Genomic DNA, 16823 nt, shown 5'->3' with positions numbered 1-16823 from the left:
CAAAAGTGGGCGGTAGGTATAAAAAGGTTGACTACCCCTGTCCTAAACTATCTGTATCCCCTATAAAGTGCAATTGCAAACCCACAATCTTCTCACCCCACAATCTTCCTCACAAAGCTACAATTAGCTGGGATGGTGGTTATTTAATTTCATTAGATCCAGGCCTGCCCTCTCAAGGAATGAGTGAACCTTCTAAGGGATTAATTTCTCTTTCCCTCAGAAGATCATTGACTGTAACCTAGATCCAACCCCCATCCCTTTCTTAGTGACTTTTATTAGCCATATGGGACAGGGGTCCAACATCAAGTGGCTGAGCTAAGACAGCAGAGGCTCTGTCCACTTTTGGGGGAACTACAGGTACAAAAACCTCCAACGAGAATTGGATCCACAAATGGCAGCAGATATAAGACTGTTCTGTTATTAGAGAGATACAGGTTGATAGATGGAAGAGTATGATTCAAAATTAGCTAAACCTAGTTAAATCCATTGGTAATAGGTATAGTTAAATAAAAATTGATGATGATAGTAATGTATACAATGTTGAGCCGCTATGATAAGTAATAATTGGATATGAGAAGGGAAGGTTAGAAATATTTTTGGACTATATATAACGATTATTAATAACAATAATAATTATAATTTAAAAAACAAAACTATATACAGCTAAATTTTATCTAATAGGGGGAAAATGCTATGATATAGGATATAGTTAAATAAAGAAAGGATAATGATAATAAATTATATACATGGAGGATTAGAAAACTTTGGTATTAAATATTATGGATGTTTAGCTAAAACAGGATATGAGGACTTAATGTCAATGGAGGATTTTATAAATAAGTAAATGAAATGCCAGCATGTGGTTATGGATTGAATCTTGGTATACTTAAGGATGAAGGATGTTTAAATAACTGTAGTCAAATAAAAGTGGAGGTATGATGATGTCAATATAGTAAATATTTGAGTTAAGATATTTGAATTAATATGAATTATATTTGATGACGGTGGAAGAGATGCACAAAAGCTTTTTGTAACCAGCTGATATACTTTTTACAATATATGTTTGTTTCGAAAATAAATAAATAAATAAATAAAATTTTAAAAAAACCTCCAACATAACAGCACATGACATCATCTCTGTATTTTGTTAAAATATGTCTATCTGACTTCCAACTTGGAGTAAATGTGAGCGATGTTAGCAATGAAATATTCAGCCAAATGATCGCCACCAAAACTGATTAGATCTTCTGATCCATCCTTTCCCAAAAGAGACTTCTCCAGGTGCAAGAAGGGTACAGTGGCTTACATCCTTCTGTTCATTATATTTTGCCACCTTTGCCGAGGTGGCGCAGTGGTTAAATGCAGCACTGCAGGCTACTTCAGCTGACTGCAGTTCTGCAGTTCGGCTGTTCAAATCTCACCGGCTCAAGGTTGACTCAGCCTTCCATCCTCCCGAGGTGGGTGAAATGAGGACCCGGATTGTTGTTGGGGGCGATATGCTGACTCTGTAAACCGCTTAGAGAGGGCTGAAAGCCCTATGAAGCGGTATATAAGTCTAACTGCTATTGCTATTGCTTCTTGTTTTTTTAGCAGTGTGACTCCAGGCATCTCTTTACCTGCTCCATTTCCCACTCAGTGGGACAACTCAATGAACCAAAGGAGCAGCAAAGGATCAATGGATAGCAAGAGGTCAAATCAATGGTAATTCTGTTGAGTCCTTCTATATTCCAGAAATCAACAAGGTGTTCAACAGACTTACAGGGAAATTATCCGAAGAAATGGATCCACTATTCCTGTTGGAAATCTGCTGTCTGGAGGGACCATTTTAATGGGTTCCTCTTCTCAGAAGAAGTTGGTGGCTCTAGTTAACCCCATTTTCATGAGGCAGTGAAGGAGGAGACCCCCATTACAGTGGACTGGCAGAAATGTCCCCCAGAACCAGTTTATTGTACAATGGATCTGAGGAAAATACCAGCTTTAAAATGTACCCAGCTGTTTGAGGCCGGCGGTAAAGATCTGAGACAAATCCATGTTTGTTACGATAGTCATAGATTCCTGAGGTCTCCCAGGAAAAGGAGACTGAAATCACCCAATACTAATACTTTGGCTGAATCCACATACTCTATAATGAAATCCAGCTACTTGATTAGGCATGCTGTCATGCTGCTAGGAGCATAGTTCCATTGCAGCATTCCCATAACCCCCCAAGTCATAAGCAAGACCTCATATCCAGCATTTGCTAGCATTCGCAACAGCTAGCATCTCTAAGTAAACATCTGTTGCATTGCTTTCCTGTCCCAGGCATGATGAAAAACGTGAAATTTGACTGGACCAATCTCATGGAGTGGATGTCCAGTCAAGTCCATGCTCTTGTTCATAATTAAGTCATATAAACGGCAATGTACTATATTGTTTTTAGAAATTCCTATCTTGTAAGTGAGTGAGCAACCAGTGAGAGATTTTGTTATGTTCTATTTATGAAATCTGTTCTCCTAAAAGGATCAGTTGGTGCTTTAATTAAAACTCTTTCAAGCTTTTGCCATCTGAGAAATTTTACCACCTGCGTCTATTGTTATTTTTTACTTTGCTGCTTTAAATTGTTGGCTGAGATATCGGGATTGCTTTTTGTAAGAGAGATACTTTTCCTGCCAGTGGAGGCAATAATTGATTCTTCTTTCCTCATGCAACTGCCCAATACCACTTTCTTTGTCAGTCTTCCTCAATCTAGCGCATCCGACTATCAGGAAACCGCCTACTGCCACATACCTCCCAACGGCCGGTGAGATCCCACAGAGTGGGCCTCCTTCAGATGCCGTCAGCCAGACAGTGTCGGCTGGCGGCTCCCCGGAGGAGAGCCTTCTCTGTGGCTGCTCCGACCCTTTGGAATGAACTACCCACAGAGATACGGACCATACCCACTCTCATGGCCTTCCGAAAAGCTGTTAAAACCTGGCTATTCCGGCGGGCCTGGGGCTGTTGACCTCATTTCTGAGGTCCAGCCCCAATCAGATTGGGTGCATGGGTGATGTTTTTTTTAAATTGTTCTTTTTTATTTTTTATTAATTATTCTTCTTGTTTTGTAAGCCCGGAGTCCTCCGGGATTGGGCGGCCTATAAATCTAATAAATGAATGAATGAATGAATGAATGAATGAATAAAATAAATAAATAAATAAATAAATAAGTAAATAAATAAACAAACAAACAAACAAACAAACAAACAAATAAAATATTGATTTGGATGGGCAATATAAGAGCCTTCTTTTATAATGTTCCCATATGTGATTTCCCTACTTCAACGTTATCGACAAAGTTACTTTTTTCACTTTTTTCAACAAAAGTCTTCTATGGATTCAGTGGATTTTATCCGATTAAATATTTCAGAATTTTTTGACAGCCTTAAATCATTAAGGCTCCAGGCTTCAAACCAGGTAACTATGAGTTCCAGTACTATTTTAGGCATGAAAGTCAGCTGAGTTACTTTGGACTAGTTATTCATTCTAGCCTACAATGTCACGCTAGGTTAACCAGGCAGCCAATCGATTCCTGTCACAATCAATGGATCAACACTTGGCTGATCAACAACAAGAACAAAAATTAGATACTGTTTGCAGGAAAATAGTAGGGAGAATCAAAATTTTGGTATCATCTGGACCATCTGTGATAACTGGAAATTCTGGGGATATTCCTACTTATAAAGAGAGTTTGTAACAATGGAGGATTAACAAATGAGCCCTTAGCCATTCTTGTACAGGCATCACAGTACTCAGTTCTCTCTCCCATGTTACTCAAGAAAGCCATCCATCATTCAGTAGTGTATCTCCACCTGACCAGGCAGGAGATGTAGTGGAGTCCTTATCTGATGGCTGAAGGCTGAAAGGGATTGAGTTAGGTGGGACAAAATAAGATGACATTGAATCCTGTTGGTGTGCTTATTGTCCCAGCACTGGTTCTAGACAGAAGTTAAAGTCACCTGAAGAACAGATCTGCAACATAGCTCTTCTTAGAACAATGGAGTTTGATGGCCAGGAGAGACTTTGCTTGACTTTAAGCTAGCGCCTAAACGTCACTCGGAATACGAAGGACGGAAAGAAAGGAGGGGAAAGCTATCAGTGAGAGAGTACTGAGATCAAGAAGAACTTTGTTAATAAATTTGGAATTTGAAAAACCTAAAGCTAAAAAAAAGAGCCGAGGTGGCACAGTGGTTAAATGCAGCACTGCAGGCTACTTCAGCTGACTGCAGTTCTGCAGTTCGGCTGTTCAAATCTCACCGGCTCAGGGTTGACTCAGCCTTCCATCCTTCCGAGGTGGGTAAAATGAGGACCCGGATTGTTATTGGGGGGCAATATGCTGACTCTGTAAACCGCTTAGAGAGGGCTGAAAGCCCTATGAAGCGGTATATAAATCTAACTGCTATTGCTATAAAAAAAGGAGGCGGCGGGAGATCAGAAAAATTGGAATATGGACTTTGAACTTTTGGTTCAAAGGACTACCGACAAGATGTGACAAATTAGTGATCTGATTACCTAAAGGAACAATAAAAGCCACCTACTGGAGAGAGGAGACATAAGACCATCTTGAAACAAAGGAATTGAAGAAGGGTACTTGACTTTATTTTGTTTACACTGGAAGAAAATATAGAACTTTTGAATTTTGGAAAAGGATTGGATTATCTTGGGATCTGATATAAAAGAGAAGGACTAAGAAGAAGGACTAAATTAATTGTGGTAAAATATACAAATATTAAAAGTGTATTACATTTGATCATGGAGGGAGGAGTTGTTGGAAATGTTAAAAAGTGCACGAGCAATATTAAAAGGTAACGAAGAGGGAGAAAAGGAACCAGAAAAATTGTTGAAAGTCGAGACAGGAGGGGAACAGACAAACAATGTAAATGAGCAAGGAATTAACAAGGTAGAAATGGAAAATAAAACTCAAAGGGGTAAAGGAACAAAGAGAGCAGAGAGGGGAAAAAAGGGAAACGACATCCGAAAAAGAAATTAGCCAAAAATAAAGAGAGAATAAAGAGAGATGGGAAAGAGGAATGTGGGAGAAAGATATTCAAAAAATCTATCGAAAAGTGAGAGGGAAAATATAGAAGAAAAGATATAAGACACATAAAAAGGAAAAAGAGAAGATAAAATTTAGAAATAGGAGAATAGTAGAATGATATGATCCAGTAGAAAGAGAGGTTGTTAACAAGGTAAAAATATATTGTAATTAGAATGTGTGGGAATTATATTAAGAACCTTAAAGCTGTTAAATAACTATGTTATGTTGATTATATAAAACTTGAAATTTGAAACTTGCACATTCATATTGTTAATGGAAAATAGATGGAAAAGAAATGATACATTGTTTATTTTTAAAGAGAAAGAAAAATTATAGTTTGTACATGTTAAAAACAAAATGAAAAAAATATGAGAAGAAAAGTAATACGGCTAAAATTGGAAATAATGGAAATATAATGTAAAATGAATTATGTCTTTTGGTGGGAATGTTAAAGGAGGTATTCGGACAACACTGTTCACAAAAGAACAGTGTTTATTATGTAACAAAAATAAATAAAATAAAATAAATGAATACAAAACTTTAATAAAATAGCCACTTTCAATTGTAGGAATCTGTGATTCTGATCACAAGTTTCAGCATTGTCTGAATCACGTTTTGCAAATTTTGCGAATGGTATCATCTGCTCAATAAATTATATTGTTAAAAGATTCATTTTCAATCAAAGTACAAGAAATGTAGAATCAATATTTTTTGTGCTCTTGGCTGAACAAAGAATAAACTTTTAGTAGCAAAACATTTAATAGCCTCAATGAACAAACTATAAATGCGATAGAGGAAATTTTTCATTTAGATTTCATTTAATGCCCACTAAAAGAAGAGTTTTACAGAAAACGATAACATCAATTACGTAATTATACAAATTATGTAAATTCAGAATTAAGGGACAATGGGTTTAACATGCAAACACCTATCTTTCTGAATGGTCAGTTATATTTAAGCTTTACTCTCCAAATATATAAGCATCAAATAGAATCAGAACTAATGTGAGTGCTGTGGACTTTCAAAAATCAGTTTAATCATCTTCTTCATTAATGTCTATGTTTTACAAAAGAATGTGCATCTAAAAACCATGTTTTATTGTGTATTATTTTCTTCGTGTACTCACTCATTCCTTTCGTATCTAAGGGCGTCCCGGATAGACCATGCAACTTGGTATGGAGAGGTTTGATCTAATTCTTCCAGTTCTTCTCCACTATCTTCAGACCAGTCCAACCCTGAAAAGGGAGGAAGAAGATGAGGTTCTTTCAGACACATTCAAGTGCCCCTGGATTTCTTTCTCCAGGACAGACGATCTATATTTCTGACTTTATGATGAAATAGTAATCAGTAAACAGTAAGGAGTACCCTGTATATCCCGAGGAAGCATACTGAGACATTCCTTTATGGATTACCTTATTCTTTCCAATAAACAAATGAAAAGACCCAACGTTCCTCCAATTAGTTTGCTCACATACAATTAGTCCAGAACGCAGCCGCGCGAGTAATATTGGGTGTACCGAGGTACACCCACGTTACACCTGTCCTCCGCGAGCTGCACTGGCTTCCTATTGGTCTCCGGACGCAATTCAAGGTGCTGGTTATCACCTTTAAAGCCCTACATGGCTTAGGACCAGGATACCTGCGAGACCTCCTACTGCCACATACCTCCCAACAGCTGGTGAGATCCCACAGAGTGGGCCTCCTTCGGATGCCGTCAGCCAGACAATGTCAGCTGGCGGCCCCCTGGAGGAGAGCCTTCTCTGTGGTTGCTCCGACCCTTTGGAATGAGCTACCCCCGGAGATCCGGACCTTGCCCACTCTCATGGCCTTCCGAAAAGCTGTTAAAACCTGGCTTTTCCGGCAGGCCTGGGGCTGTTGACCTCATTGCTGGGGTCCAGCCCCAATCAGATTGGGTGCATGTGTGATGTTTTTAAATTGTTTTCCTTTATTTTTTTATTAATTTCTCTTATTTTCGCTTTGTAAGCCACCCGGAGTCCTTCGGGATTGGGCGGCCTATAAATTTACTTACTAACTAACTAACTAACTAACTAACTAACTAACTAACTAAATAAATAAATAAATAAATAAATTACCCATCAAAATGCAGAAATGCAGATATACTTCCGTACTTACCTAAATGTGGAAAGAGATCAGCATCCAGCTGATGCTTTTGAGTGCACAGTTTCACCAGTCTCTGTAACCGGCTCCTACAGAATGAGTATGGGGAGAAGGCTGTGGCTTTCATGAGGATCCTGTCAGCCCTGGGTGGATCTGGGGCGTGAACCTTAGTAGGGTGCAAGAGAGGCAGAGGTCTTTTGTTGGCCGATTGCCTGGCTTGTGCTATCGCGTGCGTGGTGGGCGCCCCTCCCTGCATTGGTAGGCTGGTATTCTGAGGTTGAGGTGACTTGCAGACCAAGCCCTGCGGATGCACTGCTGGCTTTAAAGACGTTGGGAGAGGTGAGAGATGGGCGTGTTGCTGTGGTTGCAAAGGCGGCTGCTGCGAAGGTGCAGGGGCGGGGCTAAAGTGCTCTTGGCGAACTTTCTGAATCTCAGTTTCTTTCTGGCGTTGACGGTTTTGGGCTAATTTGCTCTGCAACTTTTTCTTCACAGCTGTCCCTTTCTTGAGCTCTTCGTCTTCCTCGTTGAAAGCAAAGGGGTCTTCCAATTCTGCTTCCAAGTAGTGGAGAGGAAGCCGGGCCCCTGGTGGAGAGAGGGACATCCCAACCAGGCCATTGGACATCTTCAAAGCCAGGGGAGGAACTGTCAGGCTGAAGGCTATTGAATCCATCTGATGCCGGACTTTTACCTCTTCTGTTGGATCGTTCTTTTTCTTCCTCTCCTTTTTCGGTAAAAAGCCAAGAACTTGTAGGTGACTATTGCAATACCTTTGAAAATCAAAAGCAAAAAAAATATATGTATTTTTCTCACAATATTTATGTCTGAAACGCATCAGGAAGAAAGAGCTAATCAACACTTTTGTCAGTCGAGCTAAACCTGAGGAAAAAAATATCTATTTATATTTGTGGTAAGACTCAGTGAAGGACATATCAACTGTCATGCTCAACTCTTCAAAAATGGAAGCAAAACATGAATTACAGTAAACATTTTATGGGAACAGTTGCCATACCCAGAGCTCTGAACATTTGCAGTTATAACCTGCATATTTAAATGATGCCCGTTTGAAAGGGAGGATGGGATTGATTATATTTAAGTGTAACAGAAATCTTCCAAGACAATCTTTTTTCATATCCTAATAAAAATAGCTGTGTTAGAATTAACACATTGTGGAAACTTAATTCTCTAACACTTCAGGCTTATGCTTGAAATGAAGAAAAGTGTAAGAACTGTCTAATTTAATAGCCTGTCGCAGAAAATTGTTTAAGAACGGAAAAGTCTATCATTTCAACTTTACCAATTCCAAGAGAAAACTGTGCAATGCAATATACTTGATGTCTGATAAACTAGGAGGAGGTTGAGCTCAGCCCCTAATTCACAATGAAATTTATCAGGTTTTCTTATACTTCTAATTTTTATAAATTAACCATCCTGACAGGATTGTTGTGATGATATGGATATAGAAGAACTGAAAGAATTGTGTATGGTGCCTTAAACTCCTTAAATGGTGAAATGCCAGAGTACCAGTAGTCGCCTAGACTACTGTAACGCTCCCTACATGGGGCTGCCCTTGAAGAGCACCCGGAAGCTTCAACTGGTCCAGAATGCGGCTGCGCGGATTGTCATGGGGGCACCCAGGTACTCCCATGTTACACCCCTTTTAGGCGGGCTGCACTGGTTGCCGGTTGTCTTCCGGGTACGATTCAAGGTACTAATTATGACCTTTAAAGCGCTCCATGGCTTAGGCCCAGGGTACCTGTGAGACCACTTACTGCCACCGGTAGCCCCCCATTGTCCAGTGCGATCCCACAGAGTTGGCCTCCTCAGGGTGCCGTCGGCCAGACAGTGTCGGCTAGTGACCCCCAGGGGGGAGAGCCCTCTCTGTGGGAGCGCCTTCCCTCTGGAATGAGCTGCCCCCGGAGCTTCATATAATCCCCGACCTCCGGTCCTTCCGACGCGTCCTAAAAAGTTGGCTTTTCCAGCAAGCCAGCCTGGCATGAACAAAACAAATCAAATTATTGATTACTGCTAATTTTAATTTGAATTCTTTTTTTAAAAAATGTCATTGTCAAATTTAATTGGGTTTGGGATATCCTATTTAATCTCCTTTTAACTTTTGTATTATGTGTTTCTTTTAATGTTGTACGCGGCCCTGAGTCCTTGGGAGAAGGGCGGCATATAAATCGAATAAACTTAAACCTAAACCAGATTCCCATCATTTTCGGTTTTCATCCATGATTTTAAAATCTTGTCCTCAAAAGGCCTGTTATCAGTATTCTAGTATGAACGAATAAACAGCCCCTTGCAGCACTCAGTCAGTCAGTCAAGCAGGAAGTGTAAAGCCTAACATCATTTTTGTACTCCATTGAAAGTTTCCTTCTACACTATTCTGCAAGCAGAGCTAAATGAATCAGAATAACCCAGGTCTCAAGACACTATAACTACAGATAGTCAAACACACAAACCCGCTCTCCCTCCCCCAAAATGATGTAATTTTGGGGTTGCACTTTGTCTTGCAAGGTTTTAACTTTAGATAAATCTAATAAATAAATAAACATCCAAGACACCTTAGAAGGTATTCCCTATTTACAAGAAGCTAGAAGTTAGAAGATGGAGTTAGATCAGCACTCTGATCTAACCGAAAAGCTACAGGAATTGATGGAACACCCACAGAAACAGGGCTAGCCACAGAAGAAGAATCAATAAAGGTTCTAACCAAGCTATGCCAGGAAATCTGGAGAATGACACAGTGGATTGTAGACTGGAAGAATCAATCAACTCTCCAATATCAAAAAAAGGAAAATTAACAGAATGTACAAAACTGTACACTATCCTTCATTTCACATGCTAGCAAAACAATACATCCAACACAGATTAGAGCCCTACATGGACAGGAGATGGCAAAATTTCAAGCGGGCGTTAGGAAAGACTGAAGAATATCGTGACCCGACAAATGCGCGCACGACAAAACCGCGGGGCTAAAACCGCAACATCATCAACGCAACGCCATCAACGCGGCGACAACAGCGCGGCGACAGAAGCACGATTTAAGTTAAGGTAAGGGTTAGGGTTAGGTTTAGGTTTACAGCGCGCTTCTGTCGCCTCGCTGTTGTCGCCGCGCTTCGGCGCTCATTCGTCGGCGCGCTTTAGAACTCGCGGTTTTGTCACCGCGGTTTAGTCGGGCGCGCTTTTGTTGTTCGCCCTTTTGTCAGTGAACCAAGAATATGAGGCATTGTTGCAAGTGCATACAGGAAACTTGAGAAAACCCAAGACATCAGTATGCGCTTCTATGTACGACATATGTTGAATATATAGTAGCAATATAGCAATAGCAGTAGACTTAGCAGTAGACTTATATACCGCTTCATAGGGCTTTCAGCCCTCTCTAAGCGGTTTACAGAGAGTCAGCATATTGCCCCCAACAATCCAGGTCCTCATTTTACCCACCTCGGAAGGATGGAAGGCTGAGTCAACCCTGAGCCGGTGAGATTTGAACCGCTGACCTGCTGATCTAGCAGTAGCCTGCAGTGCTGCATTTAACCACTGCGCCACCTCGGTAAGGGAAACTAGATTAGAAGTTGAGCGTGGACTTAAAAAACTGGATGAAGAAGTATGAACAGCTTGCACTAGCTGATGACTAGTGACTTACAAAGAAAATCAAATAAAAAAAAATCCATAAAATTAAATATAAACCAGGAAACGTGGGACAATAGGTAGAGGAAATCATACGTAAAACTGAAAGTAAAAATACTGAAGTGGTGGACAGATTCACCACTTTTTAGGGGTAACTACCAATAGTCCAGGAATAGATTGCATAACAGCACTTGAAGGCCATGAAGGCCTTGGAAAAGACATTCAGCTGCCAGAATGTGTCCGTATCAGGCCTGCTCAACACATGGCCCATGCAGCCTGTTAGGCAGTTTTGTGAAGTTTGGGGGCATTTTTTAAAAAGTCATTCACTGCTGTCTGCTACAGAAGAAGTACTGCTAAGTGCCTCCGATATCTCAAGCCTCATCAAGGCCATAAGCTCCGTTGCTGTTCCCAGAAAATATTTGTAATGCAAGTATATGTAAACATGTATAAGATAAATCTCAGATTATTTACACAGAACTAAAGACACATATTATTATTTATTACATATACCATTAACAGAATAGCTGAGCTGTTTAAAAATACATACACACACACGATAACAACATCAAAAATAAAGTTTAGTGGCACTGGTGCAAAATCTCTGTGGTTCACACTTCTCCCACTCGCAGTAATTATCACTGTCTGTTAAAAATGGCAGAACAAAATTTTGTTGTTTGAGGAGAAACCAGATATATACAAAAACCTACCTTATGTATATATTTGGAATAGGACTTGTAAATAAGTTAAAGCATTTGATTTTAACTTCTTTGACCCTCTTTTTACTTTTATCCTTTTAGAGACACCTTATTAAGGCTTGCAGGCCACAAAAAAGCAAATTAGAAGAACTTAAGAGAAGAGGTAAGAGAGGATCAGAGCAGTTGCACTATCCATTTTAAGATCTAATCCATCTGCACTGCACTCAAGAACTAGAATGAGACAAAGTTATTCAGTGCTATCTATTTACAGGTCAGTGTTGTTTAGCGACCGCAACTGGAATTGGCAAGTTGTTGCTCATGCTGTATCTGGGAAACAAGTCAAGTTATCCATCATTAATTTCTGATCAATTAATCCTTTTATTCCACTGTTTGTTGCTGTATATGTACATATAGTACGTCAAATACTATTGAGCTAGAATTGAGGCGCACCTTTCCTTTGAGGGGATTCAAGAAATGTTTATATTTTTGGAAAATATGCATTATTTAAAGTCATATTTCAATATTATTAATATATTTAGCCACCTGAAAGGAGAACTAACAATTATCAGGCCACTAGATAAGCAAATAAGATTTAAAACAGGCAAAATGAATGGTTTAGAAAAATATAACAGAAGCAATTTATAATAGCAATAGCAATAGCAGTTCGACTTATATACCGCTTCATAGGGCTTTCAGCCCCCTCTAAGCGGTTTACAGAGTCAGCATATTGCCCCCACAGTCTGGGTCCTCATTTCACCCACCTCGGAAGGATGGAAGGCTGAGTCAACCTTGAGCCGGTGAGATTTGAACTACCGAAGTGCAGTTAGCAGTCAGCTGAAGTGGCCTGCAGTACTGCACTCTAACCACTGCGCCACCTCGGCTCATAGTCCAAGGGGCCATATAAGACATTGTATTTATATTTGTAAAATGACAGTCATTGGGAATTTGCCTATTGAGAAACAGACTGCAAAAGTAAAATACTGGGTTACAGCCTCCCACCATTTTAAATTTCCTAATAAGTCTTTATGGCATCTATTGCCATAATAATGTCTTATCTTATTGGAAATAAAAAGCTGCTTTATATTGATTGTGCTTTAGGCTACAGCATGCCTGATCCGTAATTTTTCTTTCTGCAGTTTTTTTTAAGCACAGCAGGTTGTGTACAGGGGTACTCAGCTTTCATGGAAACACACTAGATTTCATGGTTGCACGCACACATTCAAAAATATTAAGTTTGCATGTTTACTGACCCACCTTTGAAAATTGGGGAAGGGAGGGGAAGGGCAATATAGAAAAATTGGATGGAAGTAGGGATATTGACTTTGAAACTAGATGATGAAGATAATTTTAACATATTCTGTGTTAAAAGATAAATGTCACCTCTCAGATATAATCCAATGGCAATATTTACAAAAATACAACATTTGTTAACATATTTTTTGGACCAGCAGCACTTTCAATTTCTGAGCCATTTGAAATACTAAAAGAACTTGTAAAATTCTTTATAGCTAACTCCCCCCCCCCATTATTAGTTTTTAATAGATATTTGTTGTGGCCCAGCAGGAGCCGTTGGAGCTGCCACCAGACTCCGACAGCGAGGGGCCCTATGAGTCGGCTCTGGAGGATGTGGAGGACCCTGGACAGGGTTCCAACTCAAAGCAGGGCGCAGAGAGGCTGGTTGGCCACCAGGAAGCGCCTGAGCCTTGGACCAGTGGGGAGGAGACAAGGGAGTGTGATCCTGACGTCAGCAGTGAGTTGTTCCTGGATGCCTGGCACCAAAGAGCTAATAGGCGTCAGGAACAGTTGTGCAAGCACAGGAGGTAATTGCACTCAGCTGGTGGTCATTAGGATCCTCTCCAGACTATAAAAGGACTGCTTGTACACATGCCCCTCTTGCAGAAGTCAACACAGGAACGAATGTTGGAGAACATTTTTGTGAGCTTGGCAGGCTGGATTGCTGCCCAAGCTTGTCTGTGCCAGTTTGCTGCCAAGGACCTGTCTGTCTGTTAATTAAATGCCATAACTTATCTTTGGCTCGGAGTGTGTGTTGGTGTGGGACGAGGGGGGTCAGAACAGATATTTATTAATATAAAGCAATTTGATATGCAGATGTTAAGAAATGAGTTGAATCAAGAATTAAAGGATCCTGTAGTGCCGTGATGACGAACCTATTGGACGCGTGCCACAGGTGGCACACGGAGCCGTATTTGCTGGCACGGCAGCCCTCAGCTCCGGGTGCAAGCATGCACTGGCCAGCTGATTTTCACCCTCCCTGTGTGCCTGGAAGTCTAGCCTCTGGAGCCTAGAGAGGGCGAAAAACAGGTCCAATGGGCCAACCAGAAGTTTCGGAGGCTTTCCTGAAACCTGGGGAGGTTCGTTGTTGAACTTCGAGTTGGGCCGTTCTTTGCCCTCCCCAGGCTCTGGAGGCTTTCCTGAAACCCAGGCCTCCCCAGGCTTCAGGAAAGCCTCTGGAGCCTGGGGAGGGTGAAAATCCCCCCCCCTGCAGTATATAAATATGATTGTGCGACAAAAGCTAAAAAAAACAAAAACTCAGAGGGGTATTCTCTTGAACTACATACCTAATCAGAGGTGGGTTCCTACTGGTTTGAACCAGTTTGGCCAAACTGGTAAGAACTTGGCAGCCTGGGTTGCTGGAACCGGCAATAATGTTTTGCACGCCAAACCAACAGTAATGCTGGCAGCACCCCACCCCTTTACCTAATACATGGAATTTGACAATCAGGGAAAATAAATGGGTTCTTCATGCCCTTATTAGGGTCCAAAGACTGAAATTACAGCATTGGAAAGAGAAATTCATGGCCCATTTCTCTTTATAATTGAAGACCTGGTTGTATTTACCACTTATTAGCTGACTGCCTAGGAACAAACTATGTATCAACAAGTATAATGAAATATGGGACTGATTTTTTACAAAATACAGTAGGTTAAAAGAGATAGTTGTATAAAAGTATCAGAACTATATCCTGAAAAATATCTGCATTGGACAAATATATGTAGAATTCTAACAGATTCTTATGACATAATTATTTTTGTTATATTTTTTACTTTTATGTTATAGCACTTTTTATGTTTTTTTCCATATTGACAACCTATCACTATTAGTTTTGTGTTTTTCTCTATTTTTGTTATTAAAAAGGGGAGAAATGCGTATTTTAAAAGGTTGTGTTTTTATCGAGAAGACTTTCCTGATGACCCATTGTCTAATTTTGTGATATTCAACTATTTTCCCAACAGATTCCCCTTATTCTACTCCTCCAGCTAAAATGGAAGCTGTTATAATCAGCTCTTCTAGCAAGCTTTGGGCTAGGAAGGTAGGGGGGGTGGGGTTTTCAGCTGGGACAATGTTTGGTCTGGCCCTTGGGAGGAAGGACATCTTTGGGGGGTTTTTTTCCACTATGTTTTATAGATTATTGTAAGTTAGAGTCCCTTTGTGAGATAGGCGGTCATATATGTCCTGTAAGTAAATAAATACATTCATCAATTTCACAAGTGAAATACATTCATCAATTTCACAACAGAGCCGAGGTGGCGCAGTGGTTAAATGCAGTACTGCAGGCTACTTCCGCTGACTGCAGTTCTCACTGGCTCAGGGATGACTCAGCCTTCCATCCTTCCGAGGTGGGTGAAATGAGGACCCGGATTGTTGTTGGGGGCAATATGCTGACTCTGTAAACCGCTTAGAGAGGGCTGAAAGCCCTATGAAGCGGTATATAAGTCTAACTGCTATGGCTATTGCTAAGTGGCCTCTCATTAATATCACTGATCATTCAGAGATTGATATAGCTTCCATTATTTACTTTTCTTATCTTGTTGATACTCTGTTTTAGTGTTGCTGCTGCCGTCACTTACCTACGGTCCTCAGATTTAGGGATGGGGTTGGTGCAGCGTTGGCTATTGTACTTCGCCACATATTCACATTGCTTGAAAGGGGCGGTCTTATCCTCCAGAACATGCCTGATACAGAAGGCGTAGCCATTTAAACGTCTCTGCTTACACAGTTTGGGGCTGTAGGAGCACAACGGCTTATTGTCAACCTCAGAAAAGTGTATATGTTTGCCTTCATACATCACGTGACTCTTCTTCTTGTGAACATCAGCTGAAAGAAAAGACCAGCAAAAAACGTTAACGTGTAAAAGGAGAAGCTGCTGACCCATGTTGATGTCGATCTATATGAACAGAAGGGGCTTACCTAATTTTAAATCTTCTGTACCATATTAACATTAGCAGAGAGCCCCAGGGATGCCACTATCTTGGAATGATGATGAGTCAAGATGAAATAGATTGTCTAAGAAAAAAAAATCACAGGAAAAATATATAAAAGAATACATTTGAGTGAGTTGCACTGCTTGTGGCATAAAACCTAACTGTACTCAGATGTAGGTACCTTGATACTTGCCAAAATGTTTTTTGTCTCTTAATTCCCAAGATGCAAATAGCCTGGCCAATAATCCGAGAATAGTTATCTAAATCTTTGCATGCAAAATATATTGCAGATAACATGAACCTCCCAAGGACAGCTTGTTCCACTGAATTCCTCCATTTAATTATGGGCAAAAGTATTTGGGCCCTTAGTTCCATCTGCAACACAACTTTCAGATTCCTTGAAGTTCAGCCCTTTAACCACAGATCTGCAACTTAAAGATTGCATCATATGCAAATTAGCGTACAGTATATACCTTGTTTCCCCCCAAATAAGACCCTGTCTTATTTATTTTTTTGCCACCAAAAAAGGCAAAATGGGGGGGTCGTCCACTGACTCACCTCACTTGCGTGCATCATCCCCAGCCTCCTTTTTGCTGTTAGAGGCCTTCAGGAACTTTTTCTGCAGCCAATAACAGCTCTGGCTCTGGATAATTAGGGCTTATATGGGGGTAGGGCTTATATTGGGCACACGTGTAAAAATCAAGCCAGGACTTACTTTCAGGGTAGGGCTTATTTAGATTTAGATTTCCAGAAATGTTTCTTTAAATAATAACTTCTTTCATTGGATAATAATCCAATGAACAAGGGGCAAATGGCTCAACTATTTCATTAAGTACCTCTTCGTAGCTCTAAATGATTTTCATTTCCTCTACTGGGGATCAATATATCTATTTCTGCTTGAAATCAAGTATAAAATATCCACTAAACTTACTAGTGAATTTTGAAATGCAGGACAATGGTTAATCATATATTTTATCTCTAAAAAGTTTGCTTTAAAAAGAAAAGGGTTCAGCTAGTTTTTGAATGATTATCCATGCTACTTGCTCTTGGGCTGCCTAAATTGTTCTAGGTTTAAAATGTTTGCTAGCAACCATATTTGCTTAGCA

General features: G+C 40.3%; 1 protein-coding gene across 1 annotated transcript in view; it reads right to left on the bottom strand.

Annotated features, from left to right (window-relative positions):
• Positions 1 to 16823, bottom strand: part of INO80D (INO80 complex subunit D) — a 58559-nt gene that overhangs the window by 20669 nt on the left and 21067 nt on the right. The window contains exons 2-5 of the mRNA XM_032216447.1: positions 15704 to 15799; positions 15364 to 15610; positions 7184 to 7935; positions 6177 to 6285 (exon numbers count right to left, since the gene is read on the bottom strand). Of these exons, the coding sequence (XP_032072338.1) occupies positions 6177 to 6285; positions 7184 to 7935; positions 15364 to 15581 (1079 nt within the window). The 5' untranslated portion in view covers positions 15582 to 15610; positions 15704 to 15799. The remainder of the gene's footprint in view (positions 1 to 6176; positions 6286 to 7183; positions 7936 to 15363; positions 15611 to 15703; positions 15800 to 16823) is intronic.

Source organism: Thamnophis elegans, chromosome 1 (genome assembly GCF_009769535.1).
Source record: "Thamnophis elegans isolate rThaEle1 chromosome 1, rThaEle1.pri, whole genome shotgun sequence".
In the NCBI taxonomy this organism is placed as follows: Eukaryota; Metazoa; Chordata; class Lepidosauria; order Squamata; family Colubridae; genus Thamnophis; species Thamnophis elegans.
Note: the sequence above shows the minus strand (reverse complement) of the source record. Positions and strands in the feature narration are given on the sequence as shown.